The sequence below is a fragment of the Phoenix dactylifera genome, chromosome 14 (genome assembly GCF_051530095.1).
Source record: "Phoenix dactylifera cultivar Ajwa chromosome 14, Ajwa_hap1_PhDact_Kaust_v1.1, whole genome shotgun sequence".
NCBI lineage: Eukaryota > Viridiplantae > Streptophyta > Magnoliopsida > Arecales > Arecaceae > Phoenix > Phoenix dactylifera.
Window position 1 is genome coordinate 27,658,345 of NC_143203.1, and position 19,332 is coordinate 27,677,676.

The window sequence follows — 19,332 nt, forward strand, 5'->3', positions numbered from 1 at the left end:
CTAGTTTCAATTAGATACATATGTTGGAAATTATTTAGATAAAAATTATCCAATCATCTTCGAACTTTAAAATCCTAACCCTAATGAAATAAGAATTTTTCATCTATTAAAAAAACTCAAAGTATTAAGTATTCATCTCTGTATTTTTTTTTCTCTAATTCGATGTTTTTTTCCTAAATTTTATCTGATTTAAATATTAGAGGCCCTCCGTTCCGGCAATCTTCATTATTCTTTTTTTTTTCGTTATGTGCCATTATTATATTGGATTTTGGGCGTCTAGGATGCCATAAGCTAAGATGTCATTCAAGTGCTTGCTTATCGAATTAATTAATGCTGGGTGGTGACATTTAAGATCAAAAGCAGTTGAAGGAGGTTGGAATCCGGTCAAAAGGTGAAATACTTGGGAACCTGGTGTATCTTTTTTACTATTTATTTTTTCTTTGACGCATATGGATGCATGTTCGCGTGCATTATATTTTATTCGATTGCCTTCCACCTTCCGCAATTCGATGAGTATATAATTTCTGAACTCGCGGCAACATCGTACCGTTTCTTGCCTCTTTTCTTGAACCCTAGACCTTTGATGGCCTACTGGAAACAGAAATATATACGACAAGCGCCGGTCCATTGTATATAATTTTTTTATAAATATTTTTCTAATATCTGCTTAAAATTTATATTTACTTTTACACTTTACTTTTCACAAATACCTCTAATATACTAATTCTTCTAACACCATTAATAAAAATCATATTTATTATAATTAAAAATAAAAATAAATTTTAAAATTATTTTTTTTGTCCCATGGCAATCGTCTTATAAATTTTTTTATTTTTTTTTTTGCATATCTACCTATCAAGAATATTTTAGTTATTTTAATTTAAAACCGTTAATTATTTAACGGTGTTAGATAGCATGAGTACTTATGCAAAAATAAGGATAAAAAAAAGAGTATGATAGCCAAATAAGTGTTTTATGAGAGTATACATACAATTATTAATTTTCGCAGAATATTCGTACAAAATTCGATATTTAGTTATTTTAATTTAAAACCGTTAATTATTTAACGGTATTAGATAGCATGAGTACTTATGCAAAAATAAGGATAAAAAAAAGAGTATGATAGCCAAATAAATGTTTTATGAGGATATACATACAATTATCAATTTTTGCAGAATATTCGTACAAAATTCAATATTTAAAAAAGTATTTGTGCAAAAAAATCCTTGTATATATCATATATGAGTATAATTATTTATATGTCGGTCAGCTGTATATTAAGCTGAGAAACAGAGTAGAAGCATTGCTTGATGTTAACATGCGCAATTAATAATTAGTTTTTCTTTTGTAACTTTGGACGTAAGAATGTTACTGTGTTAAGCTCTTACATAGATTTCTGTGGACTGAAATTTGTATTAGCAACCTTTGGTGAAAGGAAGAAGGCCCAAATAAGTGGAAACGACACATTAGTGGTCTGGCGTTCCGTTTCCCTTCTGTTCCGCGACTTATTCCCTGCGCTTGAAAATCAAATTCTGTTTTGTGGTTTTAATGATCTAATTTCTTGTAATATTTATTATTTTGTAGCACAAATATTAGTTGGGCACCTAATCTCCTGTTGTTATTCCCGACCTAGGGGAAATTCCAAGTAAAACAAAATTTTCTCTAGAAAAAATAGGGGAAAAAAAGAGTGTCCCAAAAAGGCAATACCATTGAAACATAAAGCAGAAGGATCCTGTGCACTACAATTGCATTGCATGAAAATAGAAGCATCATCGAGCAGACAAATGCAAGTCGAAAGTTTATCAAGTCTGTCAAAAAAAAAACATCTCACTGCAACTCCACGCATCAAGGTGTTCACATCATCTCTTTTAGTTTCACCCACTCTTATCTGTACAATATATGCAGCATACAGGATGGGGCTAAGGGGCATTGCTGTCAAAGTCATCTGGTAACAAGTCAAAAACATACTTAGTCATCAATGAAGCTCAGATGTACTAGTTCATAGAGTAAAATTGTACATTTTCTAGACAATATTTCGCAGATAAAATTCCAAATAGATCATGAAGAACATTTTTGCATATTGGATCATATCAAAGTAAAATTGGATTTCTTGAGTTTGGGATATTCCTGATGAATTCAAAAGATTTCATTAAAATCTCTGCACTTGACCTCTAACAGAGAGTCCAAGACATGGAGTGAACAACATGATCATGCAAATATTTTGCAATGCCTTGGATGCAGCTCAGTAGCAACATTGATGGCAAGGAGATATATTGCAACAGTTTGAGGTAATTCAGAATTTACTGTTCCTAACATCATAAATGCGATCAAGAGGCCAACTTATTTGGAACAAATGGTTTATATACTCAAATAATATTATAAAAAATTTATACTGTAGTGGGTAGGGAGTAATAATGCCAAAAGTATGCAAGCTTAATAACATTATGAAAATAAAATGCCCTTAATCATGATGTGATACCTACCTGAAAAATGGTGTTTGCACAAATTCAGCAGCAGTATGGAACTCCCTTTAGTATTTCATACAGGAACAAATGATGACATAATTCAATCTACATTACATGCATCATGGGAGTCTGGAGCTTACCTGTACATGCTGCTATCAAATATGCTGCATGGCAAGATACCCCTGGACATACAACCTCACACGAAGAAAAAAATTTTGATGAAGAGCGCTAGAGCAAATTGCAACAACAAGGCACTAACAATTAAAACCATCAGATCACTCCCGTCTGTATAAGCCTTTAAGTTTAGTGCAACGAACCAAGATGATGCAGCACCAGCAAGAATTATGACGATCCATCGGACGATCTCAACAGGAGCAACCAATAACAACTGAAATATCAGTTAAGAGAATTCATAATTAGCTGATGAGAAATTGATCATTTTCCTACATTGGAAATAATTTTTACAGTACAACTGGTTTTATGCATAATTAGGATTGCAGTTGCTCTGCAAAATGAGCATAATTTTGTACATTTCCACCATATCTGTTCATCAAACATACACTTAATGATATATAGATATATAGCTATGGCAATACAGTACAATGGAGTAGGGGAAAAATGCTTGCATTTGTCATCCTAAACATTGTCAATGGATTTGAATCAATCTAATCCATCAGATTTAGAATTCATGTCATGGAGCGGCAGGAACCCAATTATTATTGTTGGACAGCCTGGTCTAACTTCCAGATCAAATATCATGGTTCTAGGCAGTGAAAAATTAATAGCTAACAATTGCAAGGAAGTTCCTAGTTCCTAGTGTGATGTTTATCTTATTTAGGGCCTATTTGGTTGAGTGAAGTGGAAGAAAGTCACCTTCAAAGTGACTTTTGTCCACTTTGGGCATTTCACTCTGTAAGTGAAAGATGTAAGGCACTTGGCCACTAAAGTAACTTTCATCCAAAATAATGAGAAAAGGGGGTGAAGTGACTTTAAGCCATCCAGGTTCCATAATCACTTGAAAGCATCATGAGTATAGCCTCCCCCCCTCCCAAAAAACAAAAAAAGGCCTTCTTTTCCTCTAAACCCGCATCATTTTTAGGATGGCTTTTGGACTAACAGTAAGTGCTCATTCATTTAAATAAATCAACAAACAAGTAACTCAACTTGGATGATGAGTCTGCAAGCAAAAGAAAGATTTGAACAGTAAGCATCAATAAGAGACATAAGACACGTATCAAGAAACTTACAGAACTTGGTAGAAAGATGAACAGCGAGTAACCCCACATACACCAGAGACGTATGAGGCTTGCATTACATCCAACATACTGAAGCAAGAAGTAAAATGCAACTGGCACAGCAAGTGCATAACCATATATGACACATGCTGCCCAATCTACATAAGTGACGTCAAAGTTCCATACAATATCTGGTTCATTTCTTTTGCGCATAAGATAAGTTGCACAGTTTCCAAGGGCAGCAAGCATGAATACCAATGTAGTAGAGATCCAAACGGGGCCATACCTATAAATAATCATGTAAGCCACACAAAAACTTGAAAAAGGGGGGAAATATAAATATTTTTCTGCTATTAAATAAGTGCATTAGAATTCATTATATCGGTCGCTGTCGACCAGCAAAGGACAGATCGACTCAATGACCAGGTCAAATAGGCAATGTTTAATTGCAGAGCAACGAGGGAAAAAAAGATGATTTCAATTATTGAAAAATATGGAACAATGATCTAGGAGAAAATGCAGCCATATGCTAGTTAAAGAGGATTACAAGAAGCTAAGCACAGGTGAGAGTGGAAGGAAGTGGAATAAAACACTCTCAATCATTTAAAATGTGACTAGACTAAGACAAAGTTTTTCTACAAATGCATGCTCAACAGACAATTAACTTTCTAAAGAAGAATGAGTTAACATTTTAATAAGGCAATACTGTCTGATAATCAAAGAGTTAGAGAAATGACGTATATACACAGATTAATTTAATCATTGCATCACAACATGAACCCAAATTTCAATAGCTTCATCAAAGCATATTCAGCAGTAAAAATAAAAATGTCCCTATAACCGAAAAAAAAAAAGCTCATTGTCTACATTTGGATGCCGAAAAGCTCACTGGGGGTAGATAGATTTGATGATTAATAACCACCCCAAAATCGTCTAACCACCCTAAAAGTTGTCTGCTATTTGATTGGCATTCCAATGGTGGGACAAGTTGTGCAAAAAGTGAAAAAGTAAAGAGAGAGAAGAGAAAGCTCTAGCGGTTAACTTTATTTCACCCTCCCCCATAAGATAAATTTAACCAAGTTAAGTGGCTTTTGGGGGCATTGACCGAATAACTTTAACCCCCCAAAGCATTTGTCTGGTTAAACTGATAACCTGCCCTTAACCAGCAACCAAACACCCCCTAAGGGATTACTTTCAGGACAAAAGTAAAAAAACAGTGAGAATTTAAGCCAAAATAGCCCAGAGATCAACATGCGTACCATGTAGAAGGGAAAATAATAACACAATGACATTTAACGCATAAGCACAGGGTTATGTTTACTTTAATTAATTCTCAGCACATATAGATTTATGAGAATAGACTTCATATACTTGCAATAAATAAAGACAGCATGAGAATACGAAACAAATACAAGCACTTCAAATGTGACAGGATAGATAACCTAATTTTCATTTGCTTGACAGACAATAGAGATCTAACTTCTGCAACTGATCATGCAGTTCATCCAACATAATATATGGGGAAACAGATACCACAGCAGCCAGCTCACACTGCTGATTATAAAGTGTCAGCTCAGTAAAGGAGGAGATATAAATCAGGGAGAATTTAAGTCAAATTTACCAACCCAGATCAGGGAAGGAGCCTGAGGGTAGTACTAGTAATAACAGCAGTTAATATGTAGGCATCAAATATGTATGATCAAACCTGACAATTTCTTGAAACACAGTTTTGACAGGACAAACTTAAAATGCTCATAAATAGACAAGGATATGGTAATAAAAAAAATTGAGATATTTAAGCTTTGGTTAATATATATTATAGACATTGACAACATGATTTCCTAAGTATAAACAATTTTTGTATGAGCACAAAATAAATCTCATATCCAGATATACACAAGAGTCTTAAAAATACTGGCTTCTATTTCAATATATATTATGAAAAATACACAGTAGTAGAAGGGGAGAACACGTACAAATAGGGGAGAACTGTACATAAAAAAACTGCTTCAAAGGAAAAACATCATCAATGGTAAATTGTAAATCATACACAAGTCGGTAACAATTACAGGGGAGAGTAACTCACAGATCAGGATTGCCATCGATCTTCCTTGTAAAATCATTCATGGGATACACTGAAGTAATGAGTCTATCTACCACAATATCACTATCGACATTGAAATATGGGGTGTACGATGAAATGCTACATGCTCCTTTCCAACTGCTTGTGGTTTGCTCATCTCCACCTGCATCGACAGAAAAATGTTCTATATAAACAAGCATAGATAGTAAAGAAAGTCGCAACAGATATAAACGAGCAGGTACAAGAACATACGACCTTGTTTCAAATCATAATTAATACTGCAACATATTTTGGATAACAGCATGTGATACATCTTTTCCATACCTAAACACATTACAAGATTGAAAATGGACATATGATAAAAGGGCATGCATACGTAGCTGTAGAATATACCTGCTTTTGTACGCCCTTAGTAGGTGTAGAAATGTATTTCTCAAAAAACCAAAAAAAAGTTGGTGCAGAAATACTGCACCTGAATCCACATTAAGATTCATGCCAAAAGTAGTTTCCAAGAACACAAATAGAAGTCTTTGAAGAAAGCACAAATCAAGAACGCAACCCCAATTCTGGCAACAAGTTTCAGCTCTTGCTTCAACATGTCCAGAAACTAAAATTCTGATGATCAAAACTTGATAGTTGTACAGTGACCACTTTCTGTTCTCAGCTATCTTCCCTTCTCATGGTAGGGACATTCATCAGACACCCTATTGTGGTAGGAACCCTCCTTAGACATTCTCTTGACGTAGGGAACCTCTGCCAGGTGCCCTTCATCATTTTTTCCGCTCAATTTTTAGCAGTATAGACTAAATTCGCAACCTCAAGTTCCAGAAACAAACACTGCAAACTCACCACTTTAGACTTCATATATTTCAAATATATTTCAAACATAGGATGAGGCATCATCTTGAAGAAGATGATAAAGGTTATTTAAAGAAGTTCTAGCAGTAAGTATAACATGTCAACGGTTATAGAGAAGCTAGGTTTCAACAACAAGCACAAACAATTCCAGGATTGAATCAGGCATGATGCAAATTCTAAACAAACCCGAGGCACCCATAATAATTTGGCCTTAGTCGATAATAGAAAATAATCCATGTGACTGTTATCCATCAAACTGATCATCAATACTAGTAATAAAAAGAAATGAGATAATTGACTAAAGATTTGCAGGTCTCGTCACAACAGTTCCCAACTTTCCAGGCCCAATCCAGCCATTACACATGATATTTGAACAAAACTGTTTAAAAGCATGCATACCATATGGACTCCCAGGGGCTTGATAGCCTCCATTAGCAGGCGGAGAGTTTTGCAAGTTGGCAGTTGAGGCTGCATATATGACCAAACCGAGTCAAAAATTGAATTAAAAAAAAACAGAAACTGTTATTTAGATTTCCCTCGCTAAAATTAAACGGCAAAAATATGCATAATTAGTTCATAAAAAAAGGCATTATTACATTCACGAGCAGCGCCTCCTGTTTTATCTTCAGCTGCCACGGCCTGCACGCAAATTCAATTTCGATCAATGCTGATTCAAGATTTATAGGAAAGAAGACCAGTTCATATGAACAAGATGGGAGGCGCAAGAATGATTTCTTTCGGTTTCTGAGAAAATACTACTAAAGAAGATCAAATAGAATATGTAAGAAACGAGGGAGAAGATCAAATCCAACAAAGAATAAAGACGAAAAGTTCTTGAAAAAGAAGAAAGCGAAGAAAAGATCATACCACCATGTGATTAGAAGAATCCATGTTCTTCTTGAAAAGGAAAATCAGCGAAGAAATCAAGCAAAGAGAAGGAAAACAAGGGGGGGAAGAGGGGCAGAGGCGTACGGGAACGGAGCCGAGCAAATGGCTGGTAGGGAGGCTCGTGTAATCTTCTTCCATGGCGGAGTAATCTCAGCAAAAGAGAAGCAGAATCAACGTTGTCTATAGATCACCATTTCCGAGCCGAATCGGAGGCCTTTCCTTCCTCCCGAGCGATATCTTTCAACCGGAAGAAGCGCCAAACCGGGTTTTCTAATGCATCATACCCTTGGTAGGTGATTCATGGAAGGCTTTATTGCCAATTTCATCACTGACGGTTTGCAATAAACCGGAACGGGGTACGTTAAAGCCTTAAAGGGTAACCAACAGGTACGGCCCCAAGTATTTTTCCCCTCCCCTCGCTTTCCTCTCCCAATTCCAAGCGAAAACCCTAGCCTCGATATCACCCCACCGACCCCTTCTTTCAGACTGGGATTCTCTCCCGTGCTGCGTACGAGTTGGTTGAGCCGGACCTAAGATGGGGTACCGTGTGGTGAGGCTAGGAAACTTCATTGAAAGCTAGAATTTTGGGAACGAGGACTGGGATGTGTAAAAAGGTTATCACCTATTTGCGGCCCATTCCTATTCATCTGAGACAGTGGTCGGATCATTCATGCCTATCGAGAGACCAACAATACTGCTCATTGAATTACCTTCTTTGAAGCTCAGAATTTTTTTTGAAAGGATCATGTGTTTATTCTCTTTTTTTTTCGACAACTTTTTTTTTTAATTTTGTTAGCTACACTTGTACATGTTTATTGTGGGTCGTCGTCCTATCAAAAAAAAAAAAAAAATTCCCTAGCGGAAGGCAAAACATTGTGGGCAAAAATACAATTTGATGTGGACATATACTTAAATAAAAAGTGTGAAATGGTTTTTTTTTCCACATGGAAAGCGAGGGATGGAATATATACAATATTAAGAGGAGCTTTTGTATGTGAAATAATATGTGATTGGCAAACAAAATTTTATTATATAGCAAAAATATGCAGGCAGCTAATATAGTACTCCCTAGTATTTAAATACCACATGGATGTGATCGTTACACCAGCTCTAATTTTTATCTTTTCTTTAACAAACTTGTTTCCCTTTCATCTCCATCCCAACCATCTCCAACCACTATTCCATTTTTATTTTTTATTACTAGCCTTTTGTTGATGTCGATACAATACCAAGACTTGCAGCAAATTCACAAACAAATGTAGCAAGATACGATGAGAATTATCAAAAAACTAGAATGATTTCATAAGATGCATTGTAGGAGGTGAAAAACGGAACTCTTTTTATCTTTTATGAGTTAATGCAGAGTATCCCAATTCTCTCATCGTCGGGTGCGTATTTAACTCATTTGTAGCAAAATGCAGCCATATTGCACTACAACAATGAGAGGAAAAATATATTTAACGCACACGAGATCATTTATAAAGCATATCCAAGTTCGAGAACTATTATTATTCTTGAGGGGTTGTTTGGAAACTCGAACAAGCAGCAAAAGAGGCATTATCCAATTACGATCACGACAAATAGGAATCCTGTGAGAGGGATAGACTGTGATAGCTCAGGAACCAAACAACTAATCCATAGATGTTCTTTGAAAATAATATTCTCTGAAATTAATTCCATTAGTAAAATAGTGAGGATGGAATGAGTGTAGGAATCAATTATTCTTTTTTAAGGGATATAGCAAATCATCTTTTCAATAATTTTGCAATATCCCAAAATATTAGAAAAACCGATCCGATTCTGATTCCTTGGCTCCCCCCAAACTCCTCCGAATTTACTCTCATTCCCATATATTTTTAAAAATTGAAGGCTTGCTAGAAAGATTTTATAGGCCCGATAAAATTTTCTAGTATCCAAACATCCTCTTATAGATTTTATTAGGAAAGTGAAAATCTCCATTTTCAATCCAACATTATTGCCTTCTTTTTATTACTTATCTCTTTTTTTCATCATTACATATAGCATTAGAGCTCGGCATGTAACTTCATTCGTGAGTCACTTTTTTTTTGCAGTAATTAGCATTCTATCCCAAAAATAACAATGTGCCTCTCACTCTTAATAACATGAGCGCATACAACATCCAAATCAAATTGCAATTCTTTTTTTGTGTTTACACGTATTAGACTTTAGTTGCAATAATGCCGATACTCATAAATGTGACTCCACATCTTTCTCCCTCTACTTGCCCTCCCCTCTGCCGCTTTGGTGATTATAACTCTATCGTCAAGTGACTCTAATTTTATCTATATTTTTATTGTATTTTTATGATAGTTCCTGCGCTTTATCTATTGTAGCATGTATTTTTGGATACCTATGAAATATATTTTTTTCCATGCAGACCAATGAAAATGTGGACCCATCATATCAATAAGTTAACTTTTTATTTTTATTATCATATTTTTAACTATCACTAGGTTACTGTTCAGATTACAGATCTACCTCCCACATAACTGAATGATAAGAGGAGATCCAGCCTTATTCATTAAATGACAGTGAAACTAGAAGCTAGCAATTAGTTTTCTTATGTTTCCCTCATTTTAGCTTTTCATCTTTATTTTTTTATCAGTATTTCATGAGATTCCACGGGAGAGATGACTTGGGAGATGGTGTTAAAAACACTACCTGTTGTTATGAGAAAAAAATGCCTTACAAGTCCAAAACATGAAAATCATTAGTTATTAGTTCATAGATATTATGATTAAGGAACAGCCAATGAGGAATTTGAGCCCAACAATTAAGAAATCACTCAATTAATCTGGAATTATTCCAGAAAAAAAGCTGTCTTATAAGAAAGTATATTATAACATATGGAATTAATCTGAAATAACTTATTATAAAGCAATTTATTCATCCATAGCTTTTGATATGTCAATGATATGATTAAATGTGATTTAATGGGGGAAATGAAATGCAGGGTATGTTGGTGATTATCATATGGACCAAATATTTTATTTTATTTTATTTTATTTTTTTTTGACTACAGCGAATGATTCATACAATACTTATACGGATATATCCAATAAAATTAAAAAACAAAATATTGCAGAGCTCTCGAGGCAGCTCTCCATCTTTTGCCCATGGGGTGCTAGTTTTTTTTAATGCCGAGCATTTGCAAAATCTTCGTCCGCTCTCTTTTGATGATTTTTATTGGCTATCTTTGGTGTCAGTTCCCCCTTAAAGGGACATGTCTAGAATGTGATTCCTTTTTGTTTTTTTTTTGAGAGGAGCTTGGAATGTGATTCCCCGTTTATGAGATATGAGATGTTTTAGGCACTCAAAAAAATTCAATTTTACTTTGAAGAGAATTTTTTTATTTATTTTCTAGGAGTGCTTGGAGATCTGTGCTATGAGCGACTCAACGGTCGATGTCCCGAAGCAAAGAACGATCATTCTCTTGCACCAAAGATACGACCCGAAACCCCACTCCCTACGGAATAAGCTTTTTTTTTTTTTTCCGTAACTCCACTTACCACCTCCACCGCGAGCCCATCCATTCATCTCTTTCCTCCGCTCCCGAAATCTTTATTCATGGCCACCACCACCAGGACTCCGCTACCGCGTCCTCCCGATACGCTACCGGAGATGTCTCCGTCACATTCTCGCCGATACGCCCGAAGCCCCGCCCTCCTCTCCCTTTCCTCCGCTATAAAACCCTTCCCGAAGGTAACGTTTCGCCATCTCCATCTCCTCTCTCTCTTTCAAACACTAGCTCTCCCAAGCTCACACTTTTTCTTCCCTCTCTCTCCTCTCAAAGTTCGAGTTTTCGATTGGGAGGCGTCGCGCGAGCTGCTTCGTCGTCGCGAGATCCGGCACGGCGATGGGGGAACATGCCGTCTCGGATGAGAGGATGCTGGTAGGTGTCGCGCTCCTAGTGGCGCCTGAGTGGATCTTTTTGTTGGAAATTTTTTGTTTTCTTGCTTGTTCTTTTCTTGTTATTTGATGATCGAATTGGGACTCAGGTGATGGTTCCGCCGCATCCATTGATCAAGCACTGGATCTCTGTTCTCAGGAACGAGCAGACCCCCTGCGCCATCTTTAGTGAGTAGTTTTCCGCCTTCAAATCTCGTTCTTTTCTTCCTTTGGAGCCGATTACGAAAAAGGAATTGCTTGATTTTTCTAGCAAATATGTCTGGATTCACTGTACAGAGTGATAGCACCAATGAGGGGTAGAAGTTGTTTCTTTACGTAGAATGGACATTTAATTCGAATCTGAAATTTCTTGTGGAAAATCTAGGAGTGGATTATATATCATCTCATTGTTTGCATGCAGAATACTATTCATGACTGATTTTTTTCTCTGTTTCTGTACAATCATAAATTTATTGCAACTTGTGGGTGTCTAATTATGTTTATATGAACTACGAGTAACGAGACTTTATACATTTCAATGGGTAATAGCATATCATTTATTGAAACTGCTATTCATGAAATTTTGTATCTTTGGGAAGAAAAGACTACTATCATCCTTGACTTTGACAGTAATGTTTTAACATTTTTTCATCTATCGTATATTTGATACTGTTGCTGCTAATTTTACGTTTAACGTTGATACATTCTTTTTCAAATGATGCAACATTACTGATTTCTGCATGTAAGTTGATGCAGAGAAATAGCATATAACTGTTAGAACCAAAGGTACTGCATCGTTCGTTTCTGTAATTTCATTTGGCACACCTAAATGTATTTTCTTAATATATATTTGGCACACCTTAATTGTTGTCAACTTGTTATAGAGAGTGCCATGGCAGAACTTGGGAGATTACTCATATACGAAGCTTCAAGAGATTGGTTGGTAAGTATACTTCTCACTCACTTCATACTTTGCATGAAGACTATAGTCCAAGCACATGGTGTGTACTTATCAAGTGAAGAATCCATGATGACTCTAAATCCTCAACCGGGTTTACCCATTCCAGTCATCGGCGTTGATATATTAGCTTTTGCATGCCACCATGACTTATCATGTAAAATTACTGAACAGAAAATGAGTAATGTCTTTTCCACTTCAACAAGAGGCGATTGGCCATTAAATCAACGGTCATCATGGCTAGACTCTCTCATAAAGATCCAAACTGATGTGATATTTCGCAAAAAGACTCTTGCGCACCTTTTGAATCCAAACTTCTTACATGTCGGATGGTCTTACCATTTGCAAGCATCTATTTTAGCAAGTAATATATTATGAGTTCCTTGACCTTCCATCCCCTATCCTTTCTAACAATGCCTATATTTTCAGACACGTTAAATGCTAGTATGGGCATAACTGACATTTAATGTTTTCCTAGTTATGGACTTTGGCAGAGTAATCTAGGGAAGAAATGCTAGTACTTGTTCCCACGCTCAAGTGAGGGCTTAAAGTATCTCATTGGCCTGCTATTGTGTGTTGAACATGTAATTTCAATTACTTGCATGGTCTCCATAATTGTGCAAGTGTTCTTGTCCAATGAATGTTCTTCAGTTTGTCATGGAAGTCTGTTATCACGGGCATCATTCTGAGAGGGACATACATGCAAAGCATGATGCTCTAATTTCTTTTTTTATTGTATTAATATTTTAAAAAAATGTTTGGTAAGTAAACAGCAACTGGACAGCAAGCAACACAAGGAAATTTTCGATTCTGCAGTTGGAATCATAATCATTATCATTATTCTAACTGCTGGAGTGAAGCTTTGTTGTGTTGCTTCAATTGGAAAACATGAATATCTCTTTATTTGGAACAGTACGATCTGCTGGGCTTCTGAGTGACCAGGAGATTGTCCCTGCATTCTGAAGCTGCAATGATTAAACTGAAATTTCAAAAGCCCTCTTTAATATCAATATAATTAAAGATATATTGCTTCTGGATTTTGATTGCTTTGGCATTATACTCTACATTATATCATGGGATGTGGCTGTTTGGGCCTTTATCATACACTAGTTTCTAGATCTCTTGTTCCTCTCTTATTGGTCAGGTGTTAGTAAGCCTAGCAAGAACACAGTTCTCACTGAAAAACACAAATTAAGTACGTGTTGTGCACATGGTTATCTTTTCCAGATCTTTGACAATTGACTTGTTCTCCTTGCAGCCTACAATTACGGGAGAGATCCAGTCACCAATTGGTCCTGCTACTGTTGAATTTATTGATCCACGTGAGCCTGTGGCGGTCTGTTCTCTCTCTCTCTCTCTCTCTTAACTGTGTCTTCGATTTTAGCTAACTTATTAGAAACAAGAATATGGTTGGCTTGTCCCTTATTTTTGAATTATTCCTTGCCATTCATATTTTGTTAATTGAGCATTCTCTTGTGCATGTTTTGTTTTCAAATTAGCAGGTCATTCCCATCTTGAGAGCTGGTCTTGCTCTAGCTGAGCATGCTCCATCAGTTTTGCCAGCAACAAAAACTTACCACCTGGGTAAGGAGAGGTTCCTTTATTTGGATTTGTTTAGGCTCCGAATATTGTGATAGATTGATATATCCTGTGTTAACGTTTATGGCTCTCCAGATTAATGCTCTGTGATACAATTTTGTCATATGCATATTGATCATGATAAACATCCATACTTGCTATTTAGGAATTCTTATGCTGATGACATTGGGTTTTAGGATCTAAGTAAACTGGATTAGATATGGACTCCTTCAAAGTGCCAGCCTTAGTTTTGTTCATTGTTCAGTTATTCTGAAGCAAAGATGGTACTCGCAATATTGGTTTAAATCAAAAAGCTAGTGAAAATCAGCTGACAGTCAACTTGATGGTTATGATGATGGAAATAGTATAAAAACTAAATGTAAAACCTCATTTGTTTCATAGCAGTATTTGATTTATATGTAATGTTTTTGCAAATGAAGGAATGCGCAGGGATGAGGAAACACTACAGCCCTCTGTATATCTGAACAAGTAAGAGCATATCTTCCTTGCCTTTTCTCTTATATTTGTAAAGTTTGAAAATGTTTATATGGGTTATCTTGTTCTAGTGGTGTCACTTGGAAAGTTCAAGGTTTGAAAACCTAGTTACTCGAGTGTACTTATTCATCATACAAGGATAGAGGGCATGGAAGGATTGAAAGTTTCTTTGACTGGGTTCTTTGAATTCACCTTGTAATAAACTCCCTTATTTTTTAAAAAAATTTAGCCTATCAGTGTCTTTCCTTGTTTAACTTTGTGCTGAACTTAAGTTGCATGTTTATTTCTTCCAATTGCTATCAGTTAATTCTTGTTTTCATTTTGTTGATAGGTAAGTTCTTGCTTGCTTTGCTAATTTAATATGATTTCTACCAAAATACCATCACAACAATTTCACAGTTTCCCATTGGTCATAACTCCATTATCCTATTTTGCTGATTGAGGACATATCCTCATTTGCAATGCGCGTATTTGTTTCAATGATGGCATCAGAATATCTTGAAGCTTGACAACTGGTTAGCGTAGAGTTGTCTATTAACTATGCAGGTGATTGAGTAAAACCTTACCCTAGCCCTTGGCCATTGGCCTTTTGTTGGCATACTTCCCTACCTGTGTGAACTTTGTTGTTTTATGCTATCAATGTGAAATTGAATTAAGTGGGGAGACTTAAGTAAAACCTTCATGCAACAGCGTAGCAAGTAGGATGGTAGCTGGGTTGTTTGTCAAAGGACACGAGGAAAGAAGGGAAAGACCTGAAGAAAACCTAATGCAAGTCATGATTCAAGGATTAGGGAAGCTCGGTTGAAGAAATGACATTTTAGGGATAAAGTAAATGGTAAAATAAATGAACAGGGCTTGTTCGTTGTTGATTGATTCATGGTTTTTACTTTGTGATTTATTTATATATGAATTCATTGTTACTTAGATTAAATAGTTTGATGTTCTTCTGTCGTGCAACAATGTCAGGTGTCCTGTACCTTTTTCAGAAAGGGACAGCTGGGTTTTCTTCATCATGTCTGCTTTATTTAGTTATTTATTTTCTGTGTTCCTTAATGCAGTGTAGTAGTATCATTCATTATCCTGACACATTTGGCAGTAGGTGGTTTTGCAAATAATTGAGGTATATGGTATTACTAACTCATAAACTGGGTTCTGGTAGATGATGTATTTATATTCCTTCGCTCATTTACTGCAGCTTGCCGGATAAATTTCCAGAGGGATCTCGTATACTTGTTGTTGACCCTATGCTGGCAACTGGTAAGCTGTTTTCTTATTGATATAGATTCTTCTAAACATTCTGGTTGAAATTTTTGATTGTGGCAATTTGCATTAGAACCATAACAATTTGATTCCAGTTCTCTGTGGAAAAAAGAATTAGAGCCATGAATAACAAGACTTGTAAAATCCATATGGGATCAATTGGTTGAGCCTCCATAAGTTTTGGTCTAATTAAAAATATGTTCCTCATTCATGGCAAACTTTATCAAATTAGAAAAGCAGTTCATTTATTTCCCTTTTACTTTTGATATTTTTTCACTAAATAGAGCAATGAAGCATACATGAACATGCCTGGCTTGATTTAAATGATAGATATTATATCTAAAAGTACATTTTTCTGACCAGAACTTTTATTTGTAGAATAATTATAATGTCAATCAGAGGCAATTACCACTCATAGTTAGAAAATTACATTCGATGAACATTTTGTCAGGATACTGCATTTCATTGTTTTATGATTGTTAGAGAGGCTGGGCTGGCAATGCGCTAATATATTTCAGCTCTTCAAAATCAAGAAATATTTAAGACTATGACAATCTCTTTGGCTGAGGGGTGAAAACTTTTGGAGTTATCATTAAAGGAGAGTGGGAAGGCTCCTATCTTATTGGCAATTTTGAGAATAGTCCTTTTTTTTCAGTGTATACAATTAATCATCAACATGATCATGATCATTATCATTGTAAATCAGTCCTTTCGATCAAAATGGGATCAGATTTGGTGTCTATCCTTTTCTCTAATAATAGTAAATTTAGCCTTTGAAAAAAGGGTATGGAAAATAAAATGGGAAAACTTGCTTGCACCTCTTAGGTGAACCCAGATATGGATTAGTGTCAAAGTTCTTTTCTGTCAACAAAACATCCATAGGAAAATAATATTTTACTTACATGGTGTAGTGATGATATTATTCAATACGGAGTCTAAATTAGTTGGGTTCCATCTCTGAATCCAGCTAGCATATCCATATGTTGATTTACTAAAGACGGATTCCTAGGATTTGGTGCAGAGCTCGTGTAGCGACCTAATAATGCTAACCTTGATGTTTTCCTGAATTGCAGGTGGCACAATAGTTGCAGCTATTGAGTTGTTGAAGGATCGTGGAGTTGACAGCAAGCAAATAAAAATTGTAAGCACACTAAAACATCCTTTCAGGCCACGTCTACGTATTCTATGCATCTTATTTCTTTGTACAAATCACCATCTTCCACTGTAGATATCAGCTGTTGCTGCCCCGCCAGCATTGCAGAAGCTCAGCAAGAGGTTCTTAGGGTAACATGTTTACCTGCTTGTCACACTAATCTGGGCTAGTTGTTTATCGAACTGATGCCGGTTCTGTTTTCAGGCTTCGTGTATATGCAGGAATAATAGACCCAGTTGTGAATGAGAAAGGGTATAGTCCTCTGATCAGTTTATGCATTACAAAGCACGGACCGATGCTCGCGCACACAGCACAAGAAGCAGGCTTCACTCATACACACACAGTATAAAATTTGTCTTTCATTAACATCTTAATATATATGCATTGCCAGGTTCATGGTCCCAGGGTTGGGAGATGCTGGGGACCGCAGCTTTGGTACCTGAAACTTTGCCTGCTCTCGATGTAGCTTCTCTTGTCTTCCCAAACTATCAGAGACTTTGAGCATGGTTTCTGCCAGTTTTTTTAATGCTGAGCATTTGCAAAATCTCTGTCGGCGCTCTTTTGATGATTCTTGTTGGTTATCTTTGGTGTCGGTCGAATTTTTCCCCTCAATCACCTCTTAGAGTGACATGTCTGGAATGTGATTCCTCTTTTTTTTTTTTTTTTTTTTTTTGGAGAGGAGCTTGGTATGTGATTCCCCATTTGGCATTTATGAGATATGAGATGTTTTAGGCACTCAAAAAATTCATAATTTTTCTGGGTAGTGGCGTGCTTGTCACGTGATTCCATTTTAGGTTTTCTTTGTTTTTATTTGGTAAACTATCATTCTAGGCTCTAAGAATAGGTAAGGATGTGTATATAAAGGAAAATCTCCTCGCTATAACTAAGAAAAGTTGGAATAATTGATTGATTAGTGAACATCTAAAGTCAAAGTCACACTCCAGGCAAGAGTACTAGAGATTAGAGGGATGAGGTGTTAGAATTGGGTGCATGCATCATGAATGCCCAAGTCAATCAAAATTTTTTTCTGAGGTCGTGATAGGTATGTTCTATTCTACTGCTAAGGTGTTCAAGGCTTGAAGCATGATAGAGGCGCTATGGTGTGTAATACCTTGGTGCTAAAAGCGCTTCCAGTCTCAAGGGCTAATTAGAGCTCAAATACTGAGTAAAATTGTATCACCTCGTTGTCGATGTTTTCCTGTCCGTGCGTGCTGTGGGGTATGGCATGGGCAATATAATTCTTCAGAGGTTTACGTTTGATATACCAAGCTGACCTGGACGTTACTTCCGCATCGTCACCAATATAATTGTCATGCCCTCCATACGCCCAGGAGTTTTAAGTACGTTGGTGTAATAAAGAATTTTAAACAAATATTTGACTACGTGAAATTTAAAAAAAGAAATGCTTAAATTTCATAATTAAAACCATAGCAAACGTTGGCTGTCTGCAGTTGTATTTACAAGTCTGTAAATGAACGAAAAAAAATCTCAGAACTCTAGCAAAGTTGGTTGCAGTTCCAGTTAAGCTTCGACCGTTTCTTCTCCTTCTCCATGAGCCTTCCACAGCTATCATATTCCTTTTTGGTTCCTCTCAAGATACGCCGAATCACGCCGAACCGAGCCCCTATATCGAGCCGACCCAGTGGGGGACCGGGTCGGTTCGTGTATTGTATTCGGATTGGGTCCCAAACCACCCGGAACTGATCTTGAGCTGGCTGAGACCAACCGGTTCTGTTCGAAATCGGTGCGAACCGTCCGGGACAGTTCGCACTGAGTCGGGCTCGTTTGGAACAGCCCCCTTCCCCTTTCTTAGGCATTCCCAACGTTCATTTTACTCTGCACTTCTTCCATTCCTTCCGATGGTGTAAATCACACCGATTCAGTACGATTGAAAGAAGATCCAAGCTTAAATAATGGGTGCTTCCTCTCTCCTATCTCATTCCCTCTCCCTTTTTTTCTTCTAAAAAATAGCTTGAAATTTATAAAATAAGAGAAGATCATGCCAAAATTTTTGATTTTGGTTTGATTTTATGATGTATTGCAGATCTACATGATTATATAAAAAAATTTAATTTTCAGATTTTATATAATTTTTTAAAATTAAAAATATATTTTTAGATTAAAAAATAAATTCGGTGTCAATTTATTAAAGTTTTGATTCAATCATGCACACAGTGGCTTAGGCCTAAGTTTAGAAAAAATTGAGAAATAAATAGCCTTTAATACCTACCCATGGGCCTAAAAAAATATATGTAGCATCCATTGTTGGGTTTTAGATAGATCTGAGCTGAAATTAATTTTTTAAAATATTTATATTTAAAAATTATTTTTAAATTTTAAAAAATAAAAATATATAGTTAATACCAAAAATTATAAAAAATTAGTTGTATGTATTACATAATTCAAAAGTAATTTCGAAGTAGAAAACATATTTTTTTTGAATTTATGAT

General features: G+C 36.0%; 2 protein-coding genes across 3 annotated transcripts; one reads left to right on the forward strand and one right to left on the reverse strand.

Moving 5' to 3' along the window:
• Positions 1 to 1,688: 1,688 nt before the first annotated feature.
• On the reverse strand, positions 1,689 to 7,979 carry LOC103697529 (uncharacterized). 2 transcript variants are annotated; one of them, XR_003383668.3, is made up of 7 exons: positions 7,614 to 7,979; positions 7,238 to 7,280; positions 7,041 to 7,109; positions 5,787 to 5,946; positions 3,713 to 3,986; positions 2,606 to 2,853; positions 1,689 to 1,945 (listed from the first exon to the last, which is right to left on the reverse strand). XR_003383668.3 is itself a non-coding variant. In XM_026801444.3 (6 exons), exons 1-6 carry the CDS (start codon positions 7,665 to 7,667, stop codon positions 2,662 to 2,664), a joined length of 792 nt encoding a protein of 263 aa, XP_026657245.1. In that variant the 5' UTR covers positions 7,668 to 7,979; the 3' UTR covers positions 1,689 to 2,661. The 2 variants fall into 2 exon arrangements, 1 of the variants encoding a protein (XP_026657245.1); XM_026801444.3 differs by having other exon boundaries at positions 1,689 to 2,853.
• A 3,051-nt stretch (positions 7,980 to 11,030) lies between these two features.
• On the forward strand, positions 11,031 to 18,502 carry LOC103697537 (uracil phosphoribosyltransferase-like). The gene is made up of 12 exons (XM_008779417.6): positions 11,031 to 11,252; positions 11,344 to 11,442; positions 11,549 to 11,627; positions 12,323 to 12,381; positions 13,655 to 13,732; positions 13,899 to 13,980; positions 14,415 to 14,463; positions 15,665 to 15,726; positions 16,803 to 16,870; positions 16,958 to 17,013; positions 17,087 to 17,134; positions 17,274 to 18,502. Exons 1-12 carry the CDS (start codon positions 11,118 to 11,120, stop codon positions 17,323 to 17,325), a joined length of 867 nt encoding a protein of 288 aa, XP_008777639.1. The 5' UTR covers positions 11,031 to 11,117; the 3' UTR covers positions 17,326 to 18,502.
• Positions 18,503 to 19,332: the final 830 nt, after the last annotated feature.

Excerpts from the sequence above, each read along its gene's own strand:
- LOC103697537 (XM_008779417.6), top strand. The coding sequence starts at position 11,118 with ATGGCCACCACCACCAGGACTCCGCTACCGCGTCCTCCCGATACGCTA. Across the intron at positions 12,382-13,654 it reads AAGCTTCAAGAGATTGGTTG|CCTACAATTACGGGAGAGAT; the intron begins GTAAGTATACTT and ends TTCTCCTTGCAG. Across the intron at positions 16,871-16,957 it reads ACAGCAAGCAAATAAAAATT|ATATCAGCTGTTGCTGCCCC; the intron begins GTAAGCACACTA and ends CTTCCACTGTAG.
- LOC103697529 (XM_026801444.3), bottom strand. The coding sequence starts at position 7,667 with ATGGAAGAAGATTACACGAGCCTCCCTACCAGCCATTTGCTCGGCTCC. Across the intron at positions 3,987-5,786 it reads ATCGATGGCAATCCTGATCT|GTATGGCCCCGTTTGGATCT; the intron begins GTGAGTTACTCT and ends GATTATTTATAG. Across the intron at positions 2,854-3,712 it reads TCATCTTTCTACCAAGTTCT|TTGTTATTGGTTGCTCCTGT; the intron begins GTAAGTTTCTTG and ends CTGATATTTCAG.